At 48.8% G+C, this 12,051-nt stretch overlaps 1 protein-coding gene across 7 annotated transcripts in view; it reads right to left on the bottom strand.

Annotated features, from left to right (window-relative positions):
- Positions 1 to 3,697: 3,697 nt before the first annotated feature.
- The window catches only part of FRMD4A (FERM domain containing 4A), a 282,366-nt gene continuing 274,012 nt past the window's right edge, over positions 3,698 to 12,051 (bottom strand). For 5 of the 7 annotated variants that reach the window (XM_031043981.2, XM_031043980.2, XM_031043979.2 and 2 more), the window contains exons 22-23: positions 10,570 to 10,666; positions 3,698 to 7,122 (exon numbers count right to left, since the gene is read on the bottom strand). In XM_031043981.2, the coding sequence (XP_030899841.1) occupies positions 7,020 to 7,122; positions 10,570 to 10,666 (200 nt within the window). In that variant the 3' untranslated portion in view covers positions 3,698 to 7,019. Of the gene's footprint in view, positions 7,123 to 8,521; positions 8,896 to 10,569; positions 10,667 to 12,051 lie in introns of those variants that run through there. The other 2 variants (XM_005143341.4, XM_031043983.2) reach the window with 2 other exon arrangements.

The raw sequence follows: 12,051 nt of genomic DNA, 5'->3' as shown, positions 1-12,051 counted from the left end.
GGCAGGTATTTGAATCTGGCATCCTTTTACTGCTCCTGTGAGGCAGCAGGCCTGACACATCTGGCATGCACAGGCTGTGGATGTGTGAGCTGCTGCAGCTTGGGACAGTGTGAGCAGAGCCACTTCTAAACAAATATGTCAATACTGGAGTGTATTGGTTTGTGGGAGTCCTGAGTCCTCACCCTGACTGGAAGCGTGGAACAGGAACCAGTGCCCTTTTCTGTGGCACAGTGAGACCTGGTGCTAGGGGATTTGTGCTGGCAGCGAGTTTTGGAGATGGATCTCAAGGTTGGACAGAGCCTTGGGTGACATGGCCTAGGGTGAGGTGTCCCTGCCCATGGCAGGGGTTGGAACTGGATGATACTAAGGTCCTTTCCAACCCAAACCAGTCTGTGATTCTTCTGGAGTCTCTGTGTTCTTTGTGCCTCTTTGGCCAAAGTCTGGAGCATGTGACCCCAGAGGGAATGTCAAGAGCTTAAACAGTTTAGAAGTAATAAAACTGAGGCTAATGAGGCCTACCCCGTGCCTGGGGAGGGTTCCTGGGGAATAGGCGGAGAGCTGTGGGGAGTAGCCAGGCAGATGTTGGGAGCATGGAAGAGTTTCATTAACGGTGGTGTCTGCTGATGTTTTTGCAGTGCTCTGCAGACACTCTTCAGAGGCATGGTTACAACAGGAAACATTTATAATGCTGCAACTTTATCCCTCTCCCCACCCAGATGATTTCCTGAGCTGCTTCTAAGGTCAGGACAAAGATTTAGTTTTGAACTCCTTCAATAATTGAGGGACAATATTGTCCCTTGTTCAGGAGGGCTGTAATTTCCCTGGGAAGTGCGGCAAGGGAGCAGCCAGGGGATGGTTTAAGGAGCATTGTAACATCTGTTTGTGATGGAACGGGATTCCTTGGGGCATCTGTAATAGTGTTAGATCGATTTTCCCCTCCCAACAATTAGCTTCAGAGCTAATTGTTGAGGAGAGTTTTAATGGTACCCTGAGTACTGGTTCTGAGTGGGGATGCACTTCCTGTTGGGATGTGAATTTGGGGTTGGAATGTTTTAATCGGCTCAGGTTAGAAAGATTGTAATTTAAACAACGTGCCTCCTTGCTGACAGTCCCTGAAATACAGCCGCTGTGCCTGAATGAATCCCATGACGGAAGAACTTTATCCCATTGCAATCTGTGGAATGGTGCTGCACGGGGAACTGAGGGACTGAGAAGTACTTTCTCACGGCATATCCGTGTAAGAGTTTCCAGCTGTCCGGCACGTGAGAGCCAGCTCCGGTCCCAGAGGGATCGCGGGCGGGGGGGACACTGTTACAGCAGCTGCTTTTCATCATCTTTGCAGCTGGATGGCCCCAAATTACAGCTACCAGAGCCTGAGCAAATAGCCAAAACCAACCCCAAGCCCAGCCGGGCCCAGTGTGGGGACAAGCGGGTGTGGAGCCGCTGTCACACGCTGGAAGGGCTTTGTGGGGAGGGGATGTTTCGGTTCAGCCATTTGGACTTCTCCCTCTGGGCTTCTCCAGATGTTCATTTCTGATAATCCTGGCATTAGGAGGAAATAACTCTGCTGGATGCAAGAGTTGTAGCCTCAGGATGAAGTAATGCATTCGCCATAGCTGTGTCTGGAGGGGTCTGGGGACTTTGGTGTCCCTCATTGTTCGTTGCAGGTCCTGACCCCTTCCCCAGCCTGGTGGTGGAAGGTGCTCTCCAAGTACAGGTTATCTCCTCTGTATTGGTGTTACTGTGCTCAGTGGTAGTTAAATGCCTTCAATACCTTATTTGCTCTTTTGCTCTTTGTGCTGCACAAAAGGTTTTTTGGCTATGCCTGTGTGGGATCAGTTCCTTTTGATTGAGGATCTGGGTTCCTCTCCTGTCAGCTGGCATATAATCATAGAACCATAGAGTGGTTTGGGTTGGAAAGGGTCTCAAGATCATCCAGTTCCAGCCCCCTGTCACGAGTACGGTCACCTTCCACTAGAGCAGGTTGCTCCAAGCTCCTGTGTCCAACCTGGCCTTGAACACTGCCAGGGTTGGGGCATTCCCCACTTCTTTGGGTAACCCGCTCCAGTGCCTCAGCACCCTCACAGTAAAGAACTTCTTCCTTATATCCAATCTAAACTTTGCCTGTTTCAGTTTTTACCCTTTACTCCATCACAGCTCTGGTTCTTGCCTAAGGAACGAACCTGTTTGAGATGTGAATGTCGCTGCTCCTCAGGAGCAGGAGAGAGCCCTGACTCCCAGATGCAGGGGTGAGCACACGGCATTGTGCCCTCCCAGGGGGCTGGCACCAGGCTCACTGCTGGTATGGAATCTGGAGCAGGCTGTAGGTAAAGCTGCTCCTGATGGGCTGTAGGTACTGCAGCAGTATCTGAGCCACTGGCAGTAAATTGGAGACAAAACCCAGGAATTAGGGAAAAGTCTGTAAAATCCCCTCATGGTCATTTTGTCCCTTCCCAAACCTTTCGGGGGATTTATTGCACGTGACTGGCCCCTGTGAAGTGATGGTGGTGGTCGGGATGGGCTCCTGGTTCTGCATCGGTGCCATTGGTAGCTCCCTGGTATGCGTGTGGGGATTCTATGAGAGATGGTGGGGTGGAACAGAGCTCTGGGCAGTGGAGATAAATGGAAAGAACAGGAAGCAACTGCACTGGGCATTGGGAAGCATGCACGGGTCCCATGTGGAAAGTGTGTGGCTGTTTGGAACTGCATGGAGGGGTGCTGGGCACTGCTCTGTCACCTCTGCCTGTGGAGGGGAAAACAGGATAGCAAGTGTCATCTAACGCTGCCTAGGGCAGGGTGCAGGCAGAGCTCCTCCTGAGCTCCAGCCCTGTCTGCCGGGATGGGTTCTCTGTGCTGCTGCCTCCCCAGCTGAGAGTAAACCAGGAGCATGGGAGGTTCTTTAGGAGTTTACCCCAAGGAGCCGGTGGTTCCTTGGAGCACCAGGGATGAGTGTGCTGGTGCTCAAGCCTCTCCTGTGGACCTTTGTGTTGCCACAGGCAGCCATGTAGCTCCTGAACATTCAGTTCCTAAAAGTGAGCGTAGTCATTCCAAATGATGTGTGTTGGAAGTAAACGTTAACTATTACTAATTAACTGTTATGTTTGTTTTGCACTGTGGTGGGGCATCAGTCACACAGTTTCTTACAGCCCAAGGCCTCCTAAGACCAGCAATCAAGAGGACACGTGGTAGAGTGGCCACAGATCCACTGAATCCCAGGGGATCTCTAAAGGACAGGCTTTTTGAGGTGAATCACAGAATGGTTTGGGTTGGAAAGGACCTTAAGATCATCCACTTCCAACCCCCTGCCATGGGCAGGGACACCTCACACTAAACCATATCACCCAAGACTCTTGTCCAGCCTGGCGTTGAACACTGCCAGGGATGGAACATTCACAACTTCTTTGGGCAGCCCATTCCAGTGCCTCACCACCCTCACAGTAAAGAATTTCTTCCTTATATCTAACCTGAACTTCCCGTTTCAGTCTGAACCCATTACCCCTTGTCCTATCACAATAGTCCCTGATGAAGAGTCCCTCTCCAGCATCCTAATGCCCTGTTTCCTGCAACCAGCAGCAAAGGAGCAGGTGCCGTGGAAGCCATGGCCAGCTGTGTGCACATCTGGAGCAAGGTCTGGCAGAGGTGGTGGTATAAGGAGTGCTCAAGGTGCTGTGCCCTCCAGAATAAGCACACTGTAAGGTTTCATTTTGAAAATGCTTTAATAAGGAAGTGTTGACAACACCGTTCTGCAAAATGTAAAGGTAACTATACAAATTCTTAATACAAAAAGAATAAATTAAAAGCAGATCTGTTTTAATTCTGCAACTTTTTCTACAACATCCATAGTTTTTTTCCTTGATTACAGTTGAACAGAATCCAGTCAAATCATTTTCCATGCTCTAAAGTCAATTTCAGGAGAGACCTAATGGTTTTTTTCCTTATTTTTCCTTCTTTTTTTTTTTAAACTAGAGAGTCCATTTTACACAACTTGTAATAAAACTATTGACATTAATATATATGTAAAACTTTACATCTAGTTAACTAAGCAGTAACTGGTCATCTGATAGCACCTGAATGGGGATCGGCTATGCCTGAAACTAAAACTAATACAGAGTGAAAACAAATGGGACTGTTTCAACATCTTCAACACTCGACTGCATATAGGATGATGGCAAAATAAACCCTGCCTCCCTCCAGCACGGCCCAGTGCGGGATTAGCTCCCGGCTGAGCATCGGACACGTAGACTCAGAACGTGATTGTGGCTTTATGTCGGATGGAGCCTTGGAAAACAAAAAAGGACAGGAGGGGTTAAGTTGGTAGTCAAGTGCTTGTCTATAATAGCTATGTATATACCCCTCCGCGTTATACTTAAATATGTTAATCTCATCTGATTAACATTTTATGTACATTTGTGTTTTAATTGAATTGAGCTAAACAGTAAAACCTGTTTTACTTTAATCTGTCTTTACTACCAGACTGGCTGCTCACGTGTGCCTCGACTGCGGAACAGAAAAGCAGAACACAAAGCAAAACTCAATCCGTTTCTAGGAAGCTTTTTTCTCTACTCGAGCCCCTTTGCAATTCCGGCCAAGCACTGGATTCTTCTATGCCTAAGTTTGGGGCTGCCACCTTTTCACCTTTGCTGCAAAACTGCAGAGCTGGTCTTGGAGGAATTAATGTTTCATCCTGTAGTGCCCAGAGGCCTCATAGCGCCGCTGTTGTTGAATTCTTTTTAATTAAGGTACACAGAGAAAACAGAAACCAACCAACCCCAAAGCCACGTACAGGGGAATTAAAAAGAAAACAGACAGTTGCTCAGAGCCCCTAAAAATCCGTGGGCTGAATTACTTGCTGCTGCTTAATTTGGTCCTTAGTTAATCCTTCCACTTTAGCTCCCCAATCTTACCAGGAAGTGTCACTAATCAGGGCTATCTCATAGCTGAAAATCCAATTAGGAGCTTGAGATAATTCCCATGTTTAAGACCCCAAAGCACAAAGAGATGGTGGAACTGGAGTTTGCACGTCCAGGCAATGGGTGCAACCTCACCGCTGCCTGTCCCTCCACCAATGGGTTGTGAGGCTCCAACTACTGTCACAGGGGGTTCGATGCTTCCTGGAGGTCCAGAAAAAAACCCCTTGCCAGGATAAAAACTGCGCTATTTTGTTTTTCCAGAGGGATAATAAATGATGTAGTTCCCTTCCTGGCTCTGCTGTAGATTTCCCTGGACAAACACCAGCCCTTTTGCCCATTCGAGGCCACCTCTCCCTGCCTGGCACAGAGAACAGCACCAACCGTTCCTGGTATGTGCTGCTGTGTGAGCTGCTTGTGTTAATGTATAGAAACTTATCATCTTTCCAAGCCTAATTATGCAGAACCCATTCTCTTTTCAAGCCTGGAATGCAGTTTTCCAGCAATCTTAATACCAAAAGGTGTGGCAGCCCCCCAAGTCGCGGTGTTTCATTGTCACCCTACTTTGTCTGGTAGACGCTGTTGTTATTCTTGGAACACACACACACACACACACACTCACACTTTAATTCTTCTTTTCCTTGAACTAAAGCTAACTTCAGTTTCTGCTTTTCACCAAAATTACCCCCCTCCAGCCGTTTCTTTTAATGCCTTTCCCATAGGAAATCATCGCACAAACGGGGGGAATGCCGGGAGCCTCCCCCCATCTAGTGGCAATAAAAACAGCATAGCACCGCGGTGAAGCCTAGACGTGCCAGCTTCAACATCCACCCAGATTGTGCACTTGTTCGTTACAAAAGTGTCTTTGAGGCCTTTGAAAGTTCCATGGCTTGAACGTGTATAAAGCATTGCTCAAAAGTACGTGTAAACTTGCAGCTCCTTCCATGACGATTCCTTTTGGTATCAGCAGGCAGCTCTCGCTCATGTCCAACACCCCACTGAGTTGCTTCTCTTTCTTGTGGTCGCTTCTTGCACTGGGAGGATCTGCCTCTGCTGCTGGGTGTCGAGCTCTTCCCGACGGACCGGTTCTCCCACCCAGCAGCACTCTGGTGATGAGCCCTTTGCTACACTGGTGCTTAGGAAGGGGAGAGGAGTGGAGCAGATGCGTTAATGTGGCTTCAGGTGTTGGTTTGATTGCTGTGTGCTTTCCCTTTGATTTCACCTTAATGCTTTGTGCAGGTATTGATTAGAATTTATTGGCTGTATCTGCTTGCAGAAAGGGTTTTTTTTGGCAATTTTTATGTTTATCAGAGTATTAAAACCCAATCTCTCCATGTAGTGGTGTGCAACCGGTGCCAGCCCCAATACTCGCCTCTGCTTTAGATAATGCCTCTGTAAACCTTGTTTGTCCAGCTTAAAAGTAGCTTGTGGACAGTGATGCTGTGATACCAGCCCAGACCTCCAGCGGGTCTTCAGTGCAATGGGTTATTTTGCACGTAGGTGGGCTCAAAGCGATGAAGGAAATGCTGTTTGACAGGAGGTGGTTGTGTCTGTACCGAGTTAAAACAGATGTTCCTGCAGCTGGAACCTGCTGAGTGAACTCATCCTGCTGATGTTGGCGTGGTGATCTTTGGCAGTGCAGATCTGACTGTGAGACTGACACATCTCTGAAGCGACATGGTTTTACTGTTTCATAACAGACATGCTTTCAGGACTGTTATATCAATTTCTCAGCATCTATCCCATTTTATCCCCCCTTCAAATTAATGCTTCAGATCACAGGTCATGGAAACCTTACTGCCGTTACGTGCCGCAGAGCAATAAGATTTGATGTAAGCTTTGAAAGGCTTTCATCATTCCAAAGGCAAAGCAGTAGATTGCTGAGTGCCTGTTAGGATGGCTGCTCATCACATGTGCTGCTCTGGCAGCGGGGTGCTGCTGTGGTGGATGTCTCAGGGCCAGTGTGGTGTGGATGTCACTTTGAATTGCATCGTGAGGAAAGTGCTTGGAGTGGAAGCTGGTGCTGGGTGACAGTGCATCTGGGTAAGGCAAATGAGAGGCAGTGAGGTGATCTCAGAATGGCATTGATGTGGTTAACTTGAGGTCAGGGGTTCACACTAGAGTCCCAGGCTTGGCTTTTTCCTGCCCATACCACTGGACATCTGCTAATTCTGGATAGAGGGGAGAATCCAGGAAACAGCTATCGTTGTAGCTCCTGCAGGAGAAAAGAAACTTTGTTAGGACAACCAGGGCTCCTGGAAACTTCAACCAGGGGCATAAAACATTGTATTATGTGTGGAAGGGAACAGAGGATATTCATAGACCCCACTGCACTCTGCAGGTACCCCCAGAGCTGATGTTTGGGGTGCACTGAGCATGCAAGACCCTGCTTTGCCGCAGTTTGCTCTTGCCTGGCAGCCCTGTTCACCCCACAAAGTGCCTGGTGCAAGGAGGCAGGAGAAGGGTGAGCTCCCAAAGCCTCTCTGTGACCAGGATGCCCTGAGTTTTGGGGGTTAGAATGGCAACAGGCAGAGCTGCTGCTGCTTTCAGCCCATTGCTGGTGGGATGCACTACAAGAGAGCAGAGTGTCTGCTGCAAGTGCTTGTGGCCAACCCTACCAGAATCATCATTGAATGGTTTGGGTTAGAAGGGACCTTAAAGCTCATCCAGTTCCATCCCACTGCCTACAACATAACACTGTCCTTTCCACACTGGACCTGGCATGAGTCACTTTCTAGCTCATCCCTGGAAAGCCACATAACTGTGGCATTGCCAGGTGATGCACAAGCCCTTGCCAGGAGCAGAAAAGCTACAGGAAAGCACCACCACCCTCCTCCTTCCCTGTTCCCACTGGGTAATACTGTCCATGGCCGAGATCACTGCTCTTAGGACTTGTCTTGCTGATTGACAAGCTACTGCTTTCTTCCCTGCATGGCTTTTTGTTTGCCTGTACTGAGCAGGTGAGGTAGTTGAGAATTGTCTGTGCTGTATCTGCCTAATAAGAGTCAGAACTGTTGTGGCCCCTCATAAGTTTTGAACCAACTTCCAAACTAGAGATTGTTTTGAGGCTAACAGTGAGAGATGCATTTTCCCTTTACTGTGGGATTCTCACCCCTCATCTCCTGCTTCCTCTGCCCTGTTTTCCACCTGCTTCCCTGGGACCCTGTTTTGGAGGAACCTGAACAAGGGCATCACCATCTGCATGTTAAAGGGCCCTTTGTTTCCCAGCTCTGTGCTGGAGTAGGGAGGTTTATGGGTTATCTCTTGAAAGCTGGGCTTGAAATAGGTGACAGATGCCAGCTGTGAATGGTTGTAGATTCAAATCAGGGTGTCAGACAGCCATGCAGTTTAATTAAACTAGAAATACTCTGAGGAGCTTTTTGTTCCTTCTGCCCTCCCTTGTTTTCCCACAGGAACAGGGCCAGGATCGCTCCTTGTTCCATGAAACTGCGCTGCTGCTTCTAAGGCTCTGCTTCACAGCCCTGCTCTGCCCTAGGGAAGGAGGAGAACGAGGTGCTTGGTGCCATGGCTGCAGCACTGCAGGGAGCTCAGTCCAGGTCCCCTGAGCTCCCACACTCTCCCCATAGCACTTTGCTCATGCTACTTTGAATGTCCCCAGCCACAAATTGTCACTGTTGCCTGCTCTCTGTGCCCCTCTGCACAAGGGCAGAGTAGACTGGCCCAAAGTCCTCTTTCAAAGAGCACCACAGCCACAAACTTGCTGAAAAGGCACAGAGAGGGCATGGAGATGCTTTCAAGTTGTTCTTCCCAGGGCTGAAGGAAGCCTCGTTGCCAAACAAGCAGGGACACAACCACAAGGGCTGCTCCTCTGGGACAGCGGGATGCCGGTTATTCGCACTGTGTTCACGGACTGTAAGGCAGGAGGATGAAAGAACAAAACGTCCCCTTACTATACCTCTATTCATCAGTACTTTGGTGGGTTGGAGACTGAGACTCATCCATAGTGGGTGAGTTGTCTGTTGCTTCTCTGAACAAAGGAGAGCGAAAAAGGAAGGAAAGAGGAGAGAGGAAATGTTAAGAGAAGAAGTGACACAGGCATTGTTACGAGCTTATTAATCCAGTGGGGAAACAAGTTAATGACTCATCTTTAGAAAGAGTTAGTGACACAAAAGCATGTTGGGGAGAAGTGTCAATCTGTCTGGGTCGTGCTGGGAGGGCACAGCCAGCTCCTGCACTTTCTGTTGTGCATCTAACAGCAACCTGGACCTGAATTCATAACTAGGGTATTATGCTCAGGCATGAAGTAAGTGCTGATTTGTCTCCAGCTCTGTTTGCGCTGGTTGTTGGTGCAAAGCTATAAATCTAAGATAACTTCACTTTCACCAGCTGGGAATTTGGCTTGATTCGTTTTTGCTATGGGATATGTAGTGCAGGAGTTTTCTTGAGAGGAAAAATGGGAGTTGGGATTTTTCCAAACAGATTTCTCAGCTGGCTGCTCACCAGTTTTACTGATGAGCATTATGTTGATACTTAGAGGAGTTAGGATTGGGATGGAGACTGAGATTTGAGTCTAGACTCAAACCCTTCACAGTGGAAACTTCAGTGTACAGTGAAGAGAACTGCCATTTGCCTGTCTTGTGATCCCTTGGCCTTTTGTGAAATGGGGCCAGGAAAATGCTCCTGTTCTAAAGCTGGAAGCTCATGCAAAGCCCATGTGAGGCTGGATATCAAAATCCAAGGTAGGCCTAAGTGCGTTGTGGTTATGGTGCTCCTCATCTCCATTTTACAGCGCAGTCACAAGCAGTGCTGGAGTGAAACCAGAGTTCAAACTCGGTCACAGGTGACCAGAAGAAATTAAGGAGTATGAGATTTTCCAGTGGCTGCACAGTGAAATGTTTGTAATGTGAATCGGGACCGGTAGGTAACAGCTCAGGGAATCGTACCTGGTTTCCTATTCAAGGACGTGGTATTTTGAGGCTGTAGTCTGAAACTTTATAGCTGATCTCACCAAACTCCATTTAGGTGCAAAAATCTGGGAGGTGCTGACTTGGAGGGGATCTGGAAATGATCTTTATTTCATGTGGCAGGCCAGAATTACTGGAGCTTGCTGCAGAATACCCATGGGTGCTTACAGAATGCTCTTTGCTTACACCTGGAACTCCCTGCCTCACAAAGAGGTGCCAAATAACCCAGTTACTGTATTTATGTGAGTAATGGCTACCTGCATGGAGTAACTCACTCATGGTAAAGTTAGTGGTAGCTGAAAAAAGGTGCACTTTATAGTCATGAAGATGCACTGCTAGGGAAAACCTAGTGGAAAAACTAGACACAGGTATGGCAGGCACCTAACCCTGCCTTTCCAACAAAGATCCTCTGGGTCTGCACAGACAGTGGGATGGTTGCTACAGGAAAGATTGGCTATTTCAACATAGGAAGACTGGAGGAAGGAGACTGCCCAAGCAGGAAGAACCTGCAAGGCTTCTTTCCCTGTGGATCTGGCACTGCTCGGAGCAGTGCTGCTGGCACGGTTGTGTCTTGGTCAGCCTGAACTACAGCTCCACCACTCTGGATGTTAACTGGGAATGCTCTGTGCAGACGTGCAGGCTATGGAGGACCTGGAAGATGCTCCCCATGTGTGTGCTGTTCCTGTGCTAGTGTGGCACTGAGGTGAGGTGTTTAACCCAATGGCATGGACACTCACCCGGTCTGCCATGCGAGGATGTGGTGCGGGCTGCCCGGCGGCGTGGCTGCTAGCTCACTCGATGGCGTCGAACTCCTCTGGCTGTGAGGTAAGGCAGCTGGAAAACAACCCAAGGGGGCAGGAAAAGAAGCAGTGAGGTGAGGGCGCGAGGGTCAGGGTGGTCAGACCCGCAGGAACATGTCTGGCTGTGAGCAGACACTGCCTGGGAGTCAGACCTCATCCCAAACACAGCACAGGAGCAGCCAGCCTACTGCTGACACTGCTGCGGGTCATGGCTGGATCCATCCTCAGCTCTGCAGGAATGCTTTGTTTCAGCCTGTGTGCAACCGCCCAGACTCTCCTGAGCCTGCCTGGGAAGCACCACGCTTGTCCCAGCATGAAAGCTAATGGGTTTTGCTGCACATCTCCATGGGAGATGGAGGAGCCTGTTCTGCTTCCCTTGGTGATGGGAGATGCTCTGTGTCCCTGTGACAGGATGGACAAGGACACTGCTTCATCTGCAAAGGAGGGCGACACCTCTGAAGACTGCAAAAGCTACAACTGCCTTTCACTGTGCATAGAAAACTGAAGCTGGGTTTTGCTGATGCTACTGCTATGGACCAGAGGAAGGTTCGTCTTCAACAAAGATGGAAACAAACTGGACTAAAAATGTGCCATTGGCAATGGTTCTTGGAGGAGTCCACCTCACCAATCTTTCTTCCTCCTCTCAAATCCATACAGGGATGACCCTCCAAATTTAATATATGCCTAGAAGTATGACTTGCTGAAGGACAGTGTGCAGTCCAGGAGACTTATTGGCTAGGGCTCATCAGCTAAAATTATGGCTGTTTCTACTTGGCAGCCCCTTGTGTGCTGTAAAATTCTTTACCTGCTACCAAATGACACTCAAAGGGAAAACCAAACTCTAATTGCTCCTTGGAGCTGACAGCCCAGGAGCTCAGTATCCTCCCATAGCTCTAACTGGACACTGAATGCAATCATCTACCTGCCAGCTGGTCACCACAAGCTGTGACTACTGAGCACATTCACCACTGTGCTGCCCAGGTATCACATTTAGGTTTAAAGACCCAGCTGGGTGGGGGAATGGGCTGCTTGACAGCAGCTTTTACATGCTTGCCCCTAAACCCCCCTACATTACCTCACTGAACTGATATAGTTTCCAAAGCTAAGCAAGGCAAAGCTTTCCTATGTTCAAGCATTTTCTGCTGCTGGGTGGAAGAGAAATGCTCATTCATAAAAGAGGGGAAGACAGATTTTCATATGGAGACACAGGATGGTTACAGCAGCTACTGGACTGTGTCTTGGTCCACATCTGAGCCTCCTACAAGTGTTGGCATCACACATAAATCAGCCCTTCTCACGCCCATGAGGAGCCTGGTGTCAAACCTCCTCTCTGAGTGCACACATGGGGCTGGATTTGGGGTTTTAGCAAATCCTTGATGTGTCCAAACTGGCTTGTCCAGCAATGACTGATGGCCAGTA

Source organism: Melopsittacus undulatus, chromosome 5 (genome assembly GCF_012275295.1).
Source record: "Melopsittacus undulatus isolate bMelUnd1 chromosome 5, bMelUnd1.mat.Z, whole genome shotgun sequence".
Lineage (NCBI taxonomy): Eukaryota > Metazoa > Chordata > Aves > Psittaciformes > Psittaculidae > Melopsittacus > Melopsittacus undulatus.
The sequence above is the reverse complement of the archived record's forward strand: the minus strand, read 5'-3'. Positions and strand labels throughout refer to the sequence as shown.